Source organism: Stenella coeruleoalba (assembly GCF_951394435.1).
Source record: "Stenella coeruleoalba genome assembly, chromosome: 20".
Lineage (NCBI taxonomy): Eukaryota > Metazoa > Chordata > Mammalia > Artiodactyla > Delphinidae > Stenella > Stenella coeruleoalba.
This window is the reverse complement of record NC_137166.1, coordinates 55,920,885-55,936,684: the sequence shown is the minus strand read 5'-3', so window position 1 is coordinate 55,936,684 and position 15,800 is coordinate 55,920,885. Positions and strand designations below refer to the sequence as shown.

The window sequence follows — 15,800 nt, the reverse complement described above, 5'->3', positions numbered from 1 at the left end:
AATTCTGGTCAGTGTCAACTGACTGCCAGAGCTTACTCATATAGGTTAAAATGAGAAATTCGAATTAGTTCGCAGCCACCCAGTAACCCACGCAGGCTGTCTCCTGCGGGAAGTGACAGGCAATTAGGAAGAAATTCATCACTTTCTCCCCGGGGAGGGGGAGACCCGGCTCCTGGGAAGCCCCGGCCCGTCCTCCAGTGCGCCTGCGCCAAGGCGCTGACGCCAACCCAGGGCACGCCCCCTCCCGGAGCGACCGCGGGCCTCGGGGGCGGGGCCTGGGCACAAGATGGCCGCTGCGCGCCCGGAGCCCCGGAGTCCGAGCTCAGCGGCCCCGGAGCCGAGATCCCCGGAGCCTCCGGACCTGGTGCGGGCGAGGAAGGGGCCTGGGCGGGGAGCTCGAGGCGGGAGGAGGGCGCAGGCGTGGGCGGGGCCAGGGCGGGGCTTAGGGCTGGGCGGGGAAGGTATTTAGTGCTCCGGCCCTGGGGGCGGTGCTTTCTCGGGGTGGGCGAGGGGTGGGGCTTAGCACGGAGCCTATGAGGGTGGAGGGGCGGGGCCTGAGTGGGGGTGGAGCCTGAGGAGGGGGTTGGGCGGAACATCTGAGCTGGTGATAGGTCCAGAGAGAGGAGTCCCGGGGATGAAGTTTGTCTAATTAGGGGGCGGAGCCTTCAGAGGGCGGGGCCTCAGAAATTCTAAGGTGGAAAGTTGGGAAGGTGACCCTGAAAGACAAAGGTGTGGGGTTATGGTTGGGGCATGCACGTTGGGGTGGGGGGATGATTCTGCAAGGGTCTGAGTGATGCGTCCTGATGCCCAGGGGAGGGTTTGGGGGGAGAAATGACTGCTCCAGGTGACCTTGGAACCCCACTCAGGATGGGAGAGTATCTGAGGACAACCATTCATTCAACAGACATTTACTCAGCTCCTACTTGGGCTAGACAGATGGAGAGGTGAATGAGACACATAAGCTGTATTCTTTTGCAGCTTGCAGTTGGGTAGGGAAGAGAGACAATAGACGAGACTTATTGTGTTACGTTCTATAAAAAAGAGTGAGCTGATAGAGTTGGGGGGGTAGGGAAGCTAAATTTAGAAGAGAGAAGTCAGCTGTGTGCCGGCTTATATTTACACTAGGGTCAGAGAGATAAGCGGGAGCCAGATCATGATGGGTAGTAGATGGCGTTTTTGGATTTTAAGAGCAGTTGGAATCATGGGAGGGTTTTGAGTGGGAAAATGACTGCTGTCTGATTTCCGTTTTCAAAAGGTCATTCGGGCTGCTTTGGGGAGGTGGGTTATAAGGGAGCAGGCGTAGGAACAGAGTCATTCAGAGGGTCAGGGGACTTGGCAAGAAATGATTGGCTTAATTGTAAGTGGGGTGGAGGAGAGAAATGGCTGGATCTGTGATATATTTTGGACAGGAGGGGAAGTCTTGGTGGTCATACGGCAGAATCTCAGAGGAAGGAGAGCCGAATCTAGAAATTAAGGGGCTCAGTATGTTACAGAGTGTGTTTTAGTAAGTGTGTTTAATACGTGTGTTTAATAAGGCGTAGTGGGGAGGCCTTGAGGCAGAGTCCACAGGCTCCTTGTTTCTCCCCCCCCCCCCCGCTTCACCCAGGTCCTGGTGCCTGATGATAGCCGCCCGGCCACCCCCCCGAGTGACCTCATCGAGATCCAGGTGGTGAAGGTGACGGACACCACGCTGGTACCTGAGCCCCCGGAGCCAGGTTCTCTCCACTGTGCCTTGTGCCCAGCTGTCTTCCGGCTGGTCTCCGAGCTGCTGTTCCACGAACACGGCCACCTGGCGGGGGCTGAGGGTGGTGGGCAGGGTGGGGACCCAAGCCGGTGTCATGTGTGTGGCCACAGCTGTCCAGGCCCCGCCAGCCTCCGTGCCCACTACAGCCTGCACACGGGAGAGCGGCCCTACCGCTGCCCGCTCTGCCCCCGGGCCTTCAAGGCCCTGGCACCTCTGCTGCGGCACCAGCACCGACACGGGGTGGAGCCGGGGACCTCTCAAAGGCCTCCGGAGGCGGCGGCGGCTCAAGAACAGCGGCCCGGGGTGCCCCAGGAGAGGTCGGAGGTGGTGATGGCTGCGGCGGCCGCAGGCGCGGCGGTGGGGAAGCCTTTCGCCTGCAGGTTCTGCGCCAAGCCGTTCCGCCGCTCCTCAGACATGCGAGACCACGAGCGGGTGCACACGGGCGAGCGGCCCTACCACTGCGGCGTGTGCGGCAAGGGCTTCACCCAGTCCTCGGTGCTCAGCGGCCACGCCCGCATCCACACTGGCGAGCGCCCCTTCCGCTGCACCCTCTGCGATCGCACTTTCAACAACTCCTCCAACTTCCGAAAGCATCAGCGCACCCACTTCCACGGGCCGGGACCGGGGTTGGGAGACTCTGGAAGCCAGCTGGCATCGGGGGCCGACGGGTCAGGGAGTGGGTGTGGGGCAGGAAACACTCTGGAAGAGGGACGTGGGGAGACCGCCAAACTGAAGGTGGAGATCGACCAGTAGTCTGGGAGAGCAGGAACGTGGGAGGTAGGCGGCAGGTTGCAGGGGAGGGGTGGGTGGGATACGGAGGCAGGGGAGGAAGGGGAGAGGTTGGGGGAGAGGTGACGTAAGAGCCCACGGAGATGGCAACGAGCGGCCAGGGTGGGTGAGCAGAGGGAGAAGCGGGCTCAGGACGCTCACAAGCCACCCAGCACCCGCATGAGATTCAGAGGAAGGCACAGAGGCAGCCCTGTGGATGCCCAGCAAATGCAAGGAACACGGGCTCGATTTCATTGCCCCGTTTGCCCCCCTGATGGGTTGTCCTCGCGCAAGACACAGCTTGCGGCAGCAGAGCTGAGCACTGCAGAGGGGGGACCAGGATGGAACATTTTGCCTACCTCACTGGATTGCACTGACCATGGGATGCCTACCCGTCCTCAGGCAGAAGATGCCCACCGGGTCCTCCATAAAGAGACTGGGACCCCATCACCTCAAAGCCAGAGGGTCCCCAAGTCATAGCCAGGAGCGCTCAGGTCGCAAGGATGGAAGCCTGACCGTAAGAATTTTGACTGCAGGAGCTACCAGCCCTGCTCCCATGTGGTCCCTCCCTAAGCCACCCAGACTCCTCTTCCAAGGCAACTGAAAACCCAGACCACGAACAGTCACCTAACATCCCCCTCCTAAAGCTTCAGGCTCAGAGCCCATGGTCCCCCAGGTCTACACAGTAGCCTCAAGTTTCTCTAACTACCTTCACTCCCAATTTGAAGCAAACCGCTTACAGCTTGGTCCCAAGCTATGCCAAGGAATGGTTGGTGGGTGGCAGTGTGGTGGCCTGGCTGGTGTCTGGCGGCTGGGGAACAGGAGTTGGGTCACTGGGGGGTTGGGCAGAGGAGGAGCTGCAGGTGGGAAGCCTCCAGTTCTGTTCCCATTAAAGGACTTTATGAAGGGTTTTCTCTATGTTGGTCTTGTGTTCCAGGGCTGGGGGAAGAAGGGCCACACTGTGGTCCTGGCCCCAGCAGTGAGTTGCAACTCTCTCCAAACCTCTGTTTCCTCATCTTCAGAATGGGGTGGACAGCGTCTGGCTATTCAAAGAAGCTATGTCGTTCAGCTATGGGATTGGGGGTCAGGGAAGTTTGGCAAAACGAAGGGACTCCCGTGTCAGGATACTAAAGGTGGGAGAGCCCTGGATTTGCACCCCTTCCCCTTCACCCAACACCCCCATAAGCTGTCCCACAGACAACTCATAAGGGGAACAGAATTCAGTTTTTACCAAGGAAACGCCCGTGTTTCCCATCACTGGCATCACCACCCAAGCTAGAAGCCTTGGCAGGTTCCTTGAGTCTTTTTCCTCCTTCATCCATTTATCTGACTCCCTATCAATTTCCCGCTGTTGAGCCAAATATCTTTGGAATCTGAATGCTTCTTTTCATCATCACTACTCTTGTAGACCAAGCCGACAGTGGTCTCACACGTCCACGCCCTGCTCGCTTCATTCTCCATACTGTGGCCACGCGGATCCATCCTTCCAAAACTCAGACCCCAACCTTGTCACCAACCCACAGATCCTTGTGGCCGTGAGAAGGGATTCCAAACGTGAGTGCCTACAGGAACTGTGGCGGCAATGTAACTAAGTGAGGAAGGTGGCCGGGTTTGAGGGGAAACATCAGGACCAGCGAGGTGAGATAGGACCACTGACACTTGGGCTCAGCGTTGGGATTTGACAGTGCTGGGGAAATGGCAGCAAACTGGAGGATATATGCCACGTCCAAAGAGAACAACGGCTACTTGGCCCCGGGGAGGATGCAGACTGTGTTGCTAGATCTTCCAAATTTTTCTGAAGTTCCATTAGTTCGTATTATGTAAAATCTCTTGATTTTCAAATGTTGGCAGATAACTCAGCCTCTTTTTTTTTTAATGTATGGGCTAAACCAAATGTGTCAGTGTCTTATATCCAGCAGCTGCTAGCTGCCAGCCCCGGGCCTACAAGATCACCCAAGCTCCGCTATTGGGAATTCATGGCCCTTCGGTATCCAGCCTCCTACCGCCAGCCTCTCAAGCCGTACCAATCTATTTGAAATTCTCTGGAAGAGCTGGGTTGAGTTAGACACACAAAACCCTCCACCTGGAATTCTTTGCCCACTTTACCTGGCAAGCTCCTGTGGCTCTGTCGTCCTTCGGGCATCCTCCTCCTCCTCCTGCAGGAAGCTTGGTTAGTCCCCTAGTCTGATAAAGTGACTCTTCCATGCTCTCAGCCCCCGGTGAAACTTCCATGTCCTTTATATTATGGTGGTCCACATCCATGTGACTTCTGAGCCCTGGTACGAGGTCTGTCGCCTGCTGGATCTCCAGCCTTAGAGCATGGTGGCCACACTGCCGCCCTCTCGTGGGTCAAACCGGACTCACCCAGGCAGTGCCCGCTGAGCCGGCTTTGTCTTCAGGTTTCAGTATTGAGGGTCCCCGGACTGTAGTCCCAGTGTTACCACGAACTTCTTAGGGATCTTTGGGGCCTCTTTCTTCTCTACGACCTCAGCATCCTCTTCCGACAAGGATAACTAAATGAACCTTGCAGGTCATATATTTCACTGTTCCAAGAACCAAAATGAGGGCTGTGAAAGGGCTTTTGAAGTTCCCCTAAGTCACCCTGGAGGGAGAGGTTACTACAAGCGAGCTGTATAATAAACACGCATCTGCACAAGGCTGGAACACAGTAATGGTTTACCGGTTCTTTTCCATCTCACTCGAGGGCAAGGAACACGTCCAATTCATGTTTCCCCAGAGTCCATCGAAGGACCCGGCAGACAGGGGCCTTGGGGCAATGTTGGCTGAGTGAACAAATGCCAAAAGCTTCTTGAAGGGGAAGGAGTATAGGCACATCGTCAGTTCCCGAAAGCAGCGACTTACCTGTTTTGTTCATCTCCCATTTGCCCGACTGGAAGCCTAGAGCCTGGATATGGTGAACCCTTGGTAACTACCAGCTGAAGGAGGAAAAGCAGAGAGAGCGAGGGTGAGGCAGGAGGTGTCAGGAAATCAAAATCCCAGGGAACAAAACTTCTCAACCTTCGGTTTGTCAGTGCTTAATCCCCTCCCCCTGGGAGGGAAGAAAGGACTCCAGCGGCCCTGTTGATAAGATTTATTATTCTCCGCTCTGTACAAGCCGCGTCTGCCACCCGCCCCCCACCCACAAACCAAGAGCGCCCAGTCCCCCCTGTGCCCTCCCAAACTGCTTGTACTCCACTGTCCGGCCAGATTCCAAAGGAAGGGGGAGGGGCTGTTCAGGCCCATCTCCACCAAGCTGATTGGGGGACTGAACAGCTGCTGGGGCAGGGGACTGATGAGGGTTACAAAACGGGGTTGGACGGAGGATCAAGTTCAGCGTCTGATAGGAGGAGAAGGGGGCCAGAGAGGTCCAGATGGGAGTGGTTCAGTCTTGAGTTTGCATGACATGGGCCTTGAAGGAGGCTAGTCTGTCTGAAGTTCCGAAGGATGGATGGGACAAAGAGAGGAGGGGAAGGAGTCCGATCAGCCTCCCGAAGGGGCGAGTCCGGAAAAGGACACCTGATTGGAGTGGCAGATGGGAAGCACCCCCCCCCGCCCTGGTCAGGCATCCTTCCCGGGCAAGGTGCCCGTCCCTGCTCCAGGCCCCCCGAGGCCCTCGGCCTTGTGGGCCAGGCGGTGTTTCTTGAGGCCATAGGTGTTGGCGAAACCCTCACCGCAGGAGGAGCAGCGGAAGGGCCGGCCGCCCTGGTGAGCCGCCAGGTGCTTACGGAAGTAGCCAGGATCCTTGAAGGCCTTGAGGCAGGCGGGACAGCGGAGCTCGGGCCGCGGCGGCTCGTGTGCGCGCTGGTGGCGCAGCACGGAGCTCAGGTAGAAGAAGCCCTTGCCGCAGTGCTCGCAGCGGTAGGCGCGCTCGCCAAGGTGCAGCCGCTGGTGCTCCAGCAGGTTGGAGCGGTAGCGGAAGGTCTTGCCGCAGGCGCCGCAGCGCTGGGGCCGGGCCACCGCGTGCAGCCGCCGATGCTCCGCCAGGCTGGACGACTGCGCGAAGCGCTTGGCGCACACGCCGCACTTGAAGGCCCGCTCGCCCGTATGCACCACGCGGTGCTGCCGCAGGTACCAGGAGCGCAGGAAGCCTCGGCCACACACGCCGCACCGGTAGGGCCGTTGCTCCGTGTGGCAGCGCTGGTGGCGCATCAGCAGGGCCGCCTCCCAGAAGCGCTTGCCGCACACCGGGCAGCGGAAGCCCCGCTTCTGCCGGTGGCTGCGGCGATGCAGGAGCAGGTCGTAGGCACCCGCGAAGCTCTGGCCGCAGAGGCCGCAGCCCAGGGTCCGCCGCACCAGGTGCACGTACTTGTGAGTCACGAGGCCCAGGAAGTGCTTGAAGCTCTGGCCGCACGTGGCACAACTGAAGCGCTCGGGGCCCGCACCAGCAGCCCCGCCGCCCCCGGCCACCGCCGCCCCACTCGCATCGTCACCCCCAGACACCCCTGCCAGCGCCGCCACGGCCGCCCCCACCTCCCCGGCCAGCCCGTTGTCCAGCACGTTGGCCGCATCGGTGCTGCTGGAGCCATCCGAGGGCTGGGGGCCGCCGGGCGCGGGCGGGAGCAGGCGCTCGGGAGCAGCCTGGTGGACCAGCTTGTGCCACATAAGGTTCTCAATGAAGCCGAACGTCTTGCCGCAGGCGTCGCAGCCGTACGGCTTCTCCGCCATGTGCGCCTCCTTGTGGCTCATGACGTGGAAGAGGTCCGGGAAGTGCTCGCCGCAGTCCGAGCAGGCATAGCTCAGTCCATCGGCGGCGCCCCCGGACGTGGCCGAAGCGCCCGGGCCACAGGACCCCGTCGCGCCCTGGCTGGCGGGGAGGCCAGCGGCCCCGGCCAGGGCGCAGGGCAGCTGGAGCCGGTGCACCTGGCGGTGGCGGGTGAGGCTCTGCGGGTAGCCGAAGACCTTGCCGCACAGCTCGCACTTGTAGGGCCGCTCGCGGGTGTGCACCACGTGGTGCTTGCTCAAGTGGAAGGACTCGCGGAAGCGCTTCCCGCACACCGGGCACTGGTGTGGCTTCTCGCCCGTGTGGATGCGCTCGTGGCGCTTCAGCGTCTCGCGGCGCCCGAAGCCGCGCCCGCAGATGCCGCAGCAGAACGTCTTGCCGGGGACGCTGGCGCCCGAGGCTCCAGCCCCGCTGGTACCGGCCCCGCCGAGCAGCAGCGGGTGAGCGCCCAGGAGCGGGACGGGCACGGCGCCGTACACCACCGCCGCCGCGGCCGCCGCCGCCTTCTCGCTGTCTGTGGCCGGGGGGTCGGGGGGTAGGAGGTAGGGTCCCGAGGGGAAGGTGGGCGGGGGCTGCGGGACAGAGGCCGTCGCGTCCTTGGGCGCGTCGGGGGCCGCGGGCGGGGCGTGGGCAGCCTTGTGCCGCAGCAGGCTCTGGGGCGCCGAGTAGGACTTGCCGCACAGGTCGCAGGGGTACACGGGCCTCGGCCCCGCCGCGCCCGCGCCCGCGTGGGCCGCCTGGTGCTTGAGCAGGTAAGCAGCGTCGCGGAAGGCCTTCCCGCAGATGCCGCAGGGCAGGCGCAGCAGGTCGGCGGAGTGCGTCTTCACGTGCCGCTTGAGGCTCTCCCTGCGGTTGAAGCTCTTGCTGCACACGGAGCACGAGAAGGGCTTCTCGCCCGTGTGGATGATCTGGTGCTGGTGCAGGTGGCTGGGCTTCTTGAACACCTTCCAGCAGAGCGTGCAGGCGAACGGGCCGTCGCCGCCCCCTGTCGCCGCCGCCGCCGGAGGGGGTACCCCCAGACCCGCAGGGGCGGCGGGGGTCGCGTTGCCGTCGGCGGGGGCGGCGGGCGTGGCCGGGGGTCCGGAGGACGCCGAGGTGGGGGCGGCGGCGGCGGCGGGCGCGGGCAGGCCCAGCGGTGGGAGTGGGGCGCCTGGCTGCTGCGGGCCCCCCGCGGCCGGCGGCACGTCCTTGTGGCAGCGGCGGTGGCGGATGAGGCTGGAGACGTGGTTGTAGGTGCGGCCGCAGACGCCGCACTCGTATGGCCTCTCCCCCGAGTGCACCAGCATGTGCTGGACCAGGTGCGAGGACTGCTTGAAGGACTTCTGGCACACGCCGCAGGGGAAGCGCCGCTCCATCAGGTACTTCAGCCTCCGGAAGTAGCCCTTGTCGTCCTTGGCTGGATCGCAGGCCGCCCCCGCGGTGGGGCCCGGCGGCGTCTGCGAGGGCGCGGGGAGCGGCCCGGGCGTCCCCGTGGGGGCAGCTAGCCCCGGCGTCGCCCCCGGCCCGGTTGCCGGCCCTCCGCGCTTCAGGTTCCCGAACAGGTGCTGGTGTCCCGAGAGGTCGACGATGCCCCACTGCGGGGCCGGGAAGGCGGCATCGAAGAGCGGAGGAGGGGGCGCCCCGAAGGCGGGCGGCAGGGGCGGGTCGGGCTTCTTGGCTTGGGAGGACGACGACGAAGAGGACGACGAGGACGACGAGGATGAGGAGGGCACCTCGGCCTTGGGTTTGAAGGTGGACTGGGGCGGGTAGTCGTACTGCGGGGGTGGCGGCTGGGGCGGCGGCTGCGGCGGGGGCCCGGGGGCGCAGGGCAGCGCCGCCACTGCCTTGGCGTGCTCCCCGTACAGTTCCATGGGCTCAAAGCGCTGGTGGTTGAGGAACTCCAGGAAGTCGAAGGGGTAGCTCTGGAAGTGAACCCCGTCCTCGCCCCCTAGGCCGCTGCTCCCGCCGCCCCCGGCGCCGCTGCCCGCTGCGTTGGCCTCCATCCTGGGCGGGTGGGAGATGGGGGACCCTGCAGAGAGGAGGACGGGGCTGAGGAGGCAGGGCCTCGCGCGGGGTCCCCCAGCTGCGGGCACTGGAAGACGCACACCCACCGGCTCGAGATCCACTCCCTCCTCGTCCGGCCTTGCTCACCCGTCCCTCTGTCCTTCCACCCCACAGGCCAGCCTTCCTCTTGGCTCCGCTGGCCCCACTGACCTCTCCCCCATGGCCTGTCCCTTTTCTGAGTCCTCTTCGCTCCTCGTCTCCCTGCTGTTTCTCGGATGCCTTCTCTCTCTCCCCTTTTTTCTAGGCTTCTCACACATCTCTATCCACCCTGCAGACCCTGCAGGCCCCCACTTCCTCTCCTCAGATTCTAGTTCTTCCAGCATCCCTGGCTTCTGCTCTCTCTCCCTTGTGCACTCTCTCAGGCCTCCACTCTGGGTCTGCCCAGGCCCTCTGCTCTGTAGCCCCCTCACCCCCAACACACACACACTATCCCCAGCCCCCTGCTCTCAATCCCCTCAGGTTTTGCCTTTGTCAAATGATAAGTTTCCATCAGAGCGGTTAAGAGGGTGGCCTCTGGAGCCAGAATGCCAGATCTGAACCTAAGCCCTGCCATTCTCCAGCTGTGTGACCAAGGACATCTCCTCTCTGTGCCTGGATTTCCTCACCTACACATCCCTACCTCACAGGGCTGCTGTGAGGACCCAGCAAGCTATGTGTGTCGGTGGGTGCTTCCCGGCACACTGGATGGGACTCTAGTTATCACTCCCACTGCTAGGAGCACAAAGAGAAAGTCAGGACACACGAGGACAGCTGGAATGAAGCCAGTGTGGGGAGGGGGCATTCTTTTACTATTCTTACTAGGTAGGAAAGAGACTTTGCTTGCCTGGGGAGAACAACTCACAGCAGCGCAGCTGGGCAGCCTGACACAGCAGGAAACACGTGGGCCCTGGCCCTGGGTTCAAGTCCCGTCTCCTTCCTGACCCATACCCTCTCCACTTCTACAAGGGGGCGGTGACCCCCAGAAGGCAGGGGGGCTTAAGGGGGCTGAAATAGGAGGTAAGGAAACAGCCATTGGCAGAGCTCATTCAGCTCCTGGAGCTATCTGTACCTTCAGTGACATCGCACACCTAGGAGGAGCCTGACGGCAGATGCTCCGGGAGTGTGGGTTCCTGTCCTTGCCCCTGGGGGGGGCGGGGTTCCTGCCCTGTCCAGGGTGGCAGTTACTCTCTGGGCACCTCCTTTACAGGACTTCCCACTGCAGGCTGCAGCTGTCCATGCCTGCCTGCCCACCCCCCAACCTCGTCTCCTGCGACTGATCTGAGCCTCAGACCCGCCAGGGACTTCGGGCAACGCCTCCACTAAGCGGGTGGAAGGCCAGTGGGAGAAGGGCCCGCAAGGTCTGCCACGGTTCTTGGCCGCCATCCCCCTTCGCTGGCTCTGCGCCCAGCCCACCACAGGGGGGCAGTGGGGTCTACCAACGCCAGGGCCCATCAACCCCCATCCATCTGGCTGACTGTCTCCCCAGACAGGTGAAAGGTGAGTGTCTCTTCCACACCTGCCCGGAGGTCAGTATTTTTAGCCTCCAGCTCTGGGTGTCCCTGGATGAGACTCAACATCCTATGGCCTTCACACTTCCCTAGTTAAGCTGATCTCCGGAAGAAGCAGAGGAGTGCCTGGGTGCTTGTGGAAGCCTGTGGGCAGAACCTGAGTCTGGGAGACGGTACTGGGCTGGGCTGGGGGACAGAGAGAAAGTACATGGAGGAAGGGTGCAGGGAGTAGGGGAGCAGTTAGGGTGCTACGGTGGGGGCATGGGAGGAGGGGGTCCCAGGAAGGAAGCCCCACCCTGGCTCGCCTCCATCAGAGCACATGTTAACAGCTAGCTCTGCTGGGGCATTTCCCACAGGCCAGCACCCTTCCAAGCAGGTCACGCACACTAACTCACTGAATCCCCATCACAGTTCTATGAGACTGACACGGGGACTGTTGTTATCCCCATTTGACAAAACAGAGGCACAGAGAGGGCAAGTGACTTGGCCAAGGTCACAGAGCAAGTTTGTGGCTGGACCCCACCACTACCACCACCACCACCACACACACATACAGGATTGTTCCCTGAGGAGGACGAAGGGGAGGGTGGAACTATGGGGACAGGAGCCTCATTTGTGGGTGCTCTCTGCATTATGAGGGGCATTCATAGAAGGGGCCAAGTGGCTGGGGGAGGTATTTACCATCCTGAACAGATGGAGAAGTGATGTGCTGAGGCCGTTCCCTCTTGCCTGGAACATTCTTCCCCAGACCTCAAGGCTCCCTCCCGTGCCTCCTTCAGGTCTCTGCTCAGATGTTATCTCCAAGAGAGGGACTACCTCTAACCCCACCACTCACCAGCCCCTCATCCTGCTGCATTTTTTTCACCACAGTCATTGCCACCAACTTATTGCATATATTTCCTTTGCTGTGTATTTACTGTCTGGCCTCCTCACCTAAGACAGTGAAGACTTGGCCTGTCTTGTTCACCACTGGGCCCCTAGCACCTAGCACAGCACCTGGCACAGTGTGGGTACTTGATAAATATTTGCTGAAATGTGGGAATTAAACAGCGCCCTCCCAAATCACCAGGGGGTCTACAATGAAATCACAAGGAAAATTAGATGAACAAGAAATGGAAAAGCAAAACACCAAAACAGGCGATGCAGCTAAAGCTGTGCTCAGAGATAAATTTATAGCTGTGAGTGTCTACTGATACATATTTGTTGAATGAGTGACGGGATGAGACTATGCTGACCAGAACTACCTGAGGGAGGAAGGGGGACATTTAGTGGAGATGGAGCTAATATTGGCAGGGTGTTCCCAGGAGAATGAATTCTGGTGGAAGTGAGGTTACGAAGAGGGCCCCAAGGGCAGGTGGGCAGATGCTGAAGGACTGCTGCTGGGAGAGGCACAGTGGGTGTTACTGGGGGACACAACTGCTCAGGCTCACAACTATTTCCAATGGTAAATGAGAGACATTTCCTTTCTCAGGGGACCCAAGCCTCAAACTGCTATCTTTCTAAGGGGAGACGTGCCATGGATTTCATGCACAGAGTGGTGCAATGGGGGGAACCCCTCCCAAGGGGCCGGAGTCCCACAGCAACTGCAATCACAATCATGACAACTCGTGTTTATTGTTTGACCAGTTTCACATGTACCATCACCTTGATGCCTCATAATAGTGCTGTACCATTACTGGACCCATTTTATACGTAGGGAAACTGAGGAGAAGTGGGGGTCATTTCCCTAAGGTCATGTGGCCAGTGGAGGGGAAAGCAAGTATTAGATTCCAGGTCTCTCTGATGCCAGGACCTGTGGGCCATTCTGGTACAACAAAGCTGCCTTGTGATGAAACTCTATGTCTGTAATAACAATAGCAGTAACATATAGTAACATGTAACACTGAACCAAGTGCTTTTTACATGTCCAGTACCCTCCTAGATCCTTTACATGTGTCGACTCAATGAATCTTCCCAATAACCCTAGAAGATGGTTAGGATTATTAACCCCATTTTACAGAGGAAGAGACTGAAGGCCAGAGAGGTCAATTAATCTCCTAAAGTCATACCACTAACAAGTGGCAAGGCCAGGAGTTGAAGGCAAGCAGTGGGGTTCCAGAGTACGCGCTGTTACCCTTACAACATCCTATCTTTCCTTTTTTGGACGCACTGCGTGGCTTGTGGGATCTTAGCTCCAGCCAGGGATCGAACCCGGGCCCACAGCAGTGGAGTCCTAACCACTGGACCGCCAGGGAATTCCCATGCTGTCTTCGCGTATTTCTCTCTCCAAAATAAAGGAAAGCCCTCTCTCCACCTTATACTGGAAAGATACTTTGCCCCATCCACTTCCCTGGCACTCAGCCCCAGGACTAGCGACTGGCATTTACTGAATGCTAACAAGCACCGCACTAGGTGTCTTATGTGGCTTGTCTCAAGCAGACCTCACAACAGACTCATGAGGTAAGCATTACTACTGTTCACATTTAGTAGACAGGAGGACTAAGGCCAAACCATGTCACTGTCACTCCTCCACTCAAAACCCTCAGTGACACCATCTTAAAGCGCGTCAGAGATGACCTCCACAGCTCCAGCAGCTTCCTGGCTGCTCCACCAACGTGCCAGCTCTATTCCTGCCCCAGGGCCTTTGCACTGGCTGTTGCTTCTGCCTGGAAGGCTCTCGCTCCCTCACCTCCTCCACGTCTTTGCTCAGATGCTGTCTTCTCAGTGAGGTGCTCCAAGACCACTGTAACCTGTCACTCAAACCAACATTCCTGCTCACCCCAGCCTCCTTCCTTTCTCTCCTTTCCTGTCAGCATGATCTGACAAACCATATGGTCTGTTTGTCTGTCTTCTTGCTGTTGGGCTCCCACTCTAGGAGGCGGGGTCCAAGCAGTCAAGATTTTGTACCTGTTTTGTTCACTGCTCTATCCCCAGGACCTAGAACAGGGCCTGTCTCAAGTATTTGTTAAATAAGTGAATGAATGAAGCCTGGGAAATAGGGAATAGTTTGCTCAGAGATACGACGGCTGGTGGGATCCAGGGCTCATCCTTGTAACCATTTCACTCTCGGGGGAGGGGAGCAGTAAGGCAGCCCCTGGTGGGCCACAGCTGTCCAAGAGAGGAGTTTACACACAGGTGTAACTTTCTGGTGTGTGGCTTTCTGGGGGTGGGTGACAAGAGGATCACAGGAATCTCTTGAAAGAGGCCTTCCTGCCATGCCCTCTGACACCACAGCCCCTGTAACTCTATGCCCTTATCCTACTGTATTTTCTTCAAACATTTGTAGTTTGCTTTTTAATTTTGTGCCCCATGAACTGGCATATACACTCCACCAAGACAGGGGATTTTGTCTGTTTTGTTCTCTGCTGCATCCCCAGTGTGTATAGGTGTTCATTAAACAGTTGTTGAACAAAGGAAAGAATGAACAAATGTAGAACATTCTGGGCTCTGTAGAGGTGACAAAGGCCAGGTGACTGATCACAATGCCCTCACTTCTAAGGCCCTATGAGTTCAAACCTTCTCTCCCCTCATTCTTCCCTTCAATTCCTCTGCTCCAACCTCACTGGCCTCCCCTACCACCCCTCTGATCATCACGATCACGGCCACCTCAGGGCCTTTGCACGTGCTCTTCCTCTGCCTGGATGCCTGGAACAGTTCACCCACATCTTTACATGGCGAAGTTGCCTCTGCCAATTCAGGTTTCACCTCTGAAGTAGCTCATAAGACTCAGAAAACCCAGAAAACAGCATTGGTCTTGTTTGTTTGCTTGCTTTTGATCTGTCTCCTCAACTAGACTGTAAAGACCCACAAAACAAAAACTGTGTGTGTCTCTCTCTTTCATGGATGTACGTCCTAGACCTAGAACAGTGAATATTCATTCTGTAAAGAGCGAATGAATGAATGTCTAGGGAAAAAAGAAGTCATGCCCTAGTGGAGCTGGGAGTCTTCCTCAGGGAGTCCAGGAGAAGGGAGTGAGAAGTGGAAGGTCAGGATGAGAGCTGCCAGGGGCAGGGGAAGACAGCATCACATAGGGCACTGCTCTGTGGGAACACGGCAGACAGGAGCTGACCCGGAGGAGGGTGGGGTGAGAGTGTTTCATGGGAGCCTGGGGCTAAACTGGCAGCTATTTCTACCTAAAGGGGGAGAGGATGTGGGTGTGAGAGCACAACTCTAGACGGAGCTGTTTATGGGGGGGGGCGCGTGAGGGGTGTCGGTGATTGAAAGGATTATTCTCAAGGGGAATTACTGGGGGGGAACTGGAGAAGGAAAGAAGGCATTCTTGGCCACTGACCAGAATGCAAAGTATTTTTACACTAATGAAGGGGGCACTTTGGGGGGGGGGGCGCTGACTAGGAGCTTTGGGGGCTGTTGTGTGTAGACAGAAATAATGGGAGACAGATCTGCCGCAAAGCACTAATGCCACACTCTTTGGAGGCAACCTACAGGGGATACTAAAGGGAGGGTTCACGGGCAGCTGCCCTGCATGTGGACGGGCAATGCCGGTGGCATTTTGGGGGCTGTCCTGGAGGAAGCAATGACGGGGTAGGGGGGGTATGTAGAAGAGATCCTATGAGAAAGCCTCAGTGGGGGGCCCTGGCAGCAGTTGGGGGCATCGCCACGAATGAGGGCGCTCTGGCAGCTGTCCTACATGGGGGCATTAATGGGGAGATATCTGGAGTAGTCTTTTGGGGGAGCAGTCACTGGGGGGCCCCTGGCGCGGGCTCGGCGGGAGAAGCAGTGATGGGAACGTTCTGGGGACCAGGGCGGGCCAGGGCGGGGCCCCCCGCCCACGTTGCCCCCGGGACCCCGGGCCACGCGCCCCGTCACTCACCGGCGCCGGGGTCTCCGCCGGGAGGAAGCCGAGGAGGCGGAGGAGGCGCCGCCGCTCCGGGGAGACCCGAGGGCCCGACCGGAAGTGCCGCCCCCTCCCCCTCCCCGGCAGCCCCGCGCCGCCCGCCTGCCCGCCCGCCCGGAAGCGGAAATCGCGCCCGTCTCCGCGGCGCCGGCGTGGAGCAGCGGAAAGAGGAGGCGGCGGCGGCGACCGGGAAGGGGAAGTGCG

General features: G+C 59.3%; 2 protein-coding genes across 2 annotated transcripts; one reads left to right on the top strand and one right to left on the bottom strand.

Annotated features, from left to right (window-relative positions):
• Positions 1–220: 220 nt before the first annotated feature.
• ZNF784 (zinc finger protein 784) lies at positions 221–2,526 on the top strand. Its single transcript, XM_079907685.1, has 2 exons — positions 221–364; positions 1,607–2,526. The coding sequence occupies exons 1-2, from the start codon at positions 287–289 to the stop codon at positions 2,495–2,497; spliced, it is 969 nt and encodes a 322-aa protein (XP_079763811.1). The 5' UTR covers positions 221–286; the 3' UTR covers positions 2,498–2,526.
• Positions 2,527–5,941: 3,415 nt separating this feature from the next.
• On the bottom strand, positions 5,942–15,780 carry ZNF865 (zinc finger protein 865). Its single transcript, XM_079907266.1, has 2 exons — positions 15,573–15,780; positions 5,942–9,240 (listed from the first exon to the last, which is right to left on the bottom strand). The coding sequence occupies exon 2, from the start codon at positions 9,212–9,214 to the stop codon at positions 6,071–6,073; it is 3,144 nt and encodes a 1,047-aa protein (XP_079763392.1). The 5' UTR covers positions 9,215–9,240; positions 15,573–15,780; the 3' UTR covers positions 5,942–6,070.
• Between the last annotated feature and the right edge of the window lie 20 nt (positions 15,781–15,800).

Excerpts from the sequence above, each read along its gene's own strand:
- ZNF865 (XM_079907266.1), bottom strand. The coding sequence starts at position 9,214 with ATGGAGGCCAACGCAGCGGGCAGCGGCGCCGGGGGCGGCGGGAGCAGC.
- ZNF784 (XM_079907685.1), top strand. The coding sequence starts at position 287 with ATGGCCGCTGCGCGCCCGGAGCCCCGGAGTCCGAGCTCAGCGGCCCCG. Across the intron at positions 365-1,606 it reads CCCCGGAGCCTCCGGACCTG|GTCCTGGTGCCTGATGATAG; the intron begins GTGCGGGCGAGG and ends CGCTTCACCCAG.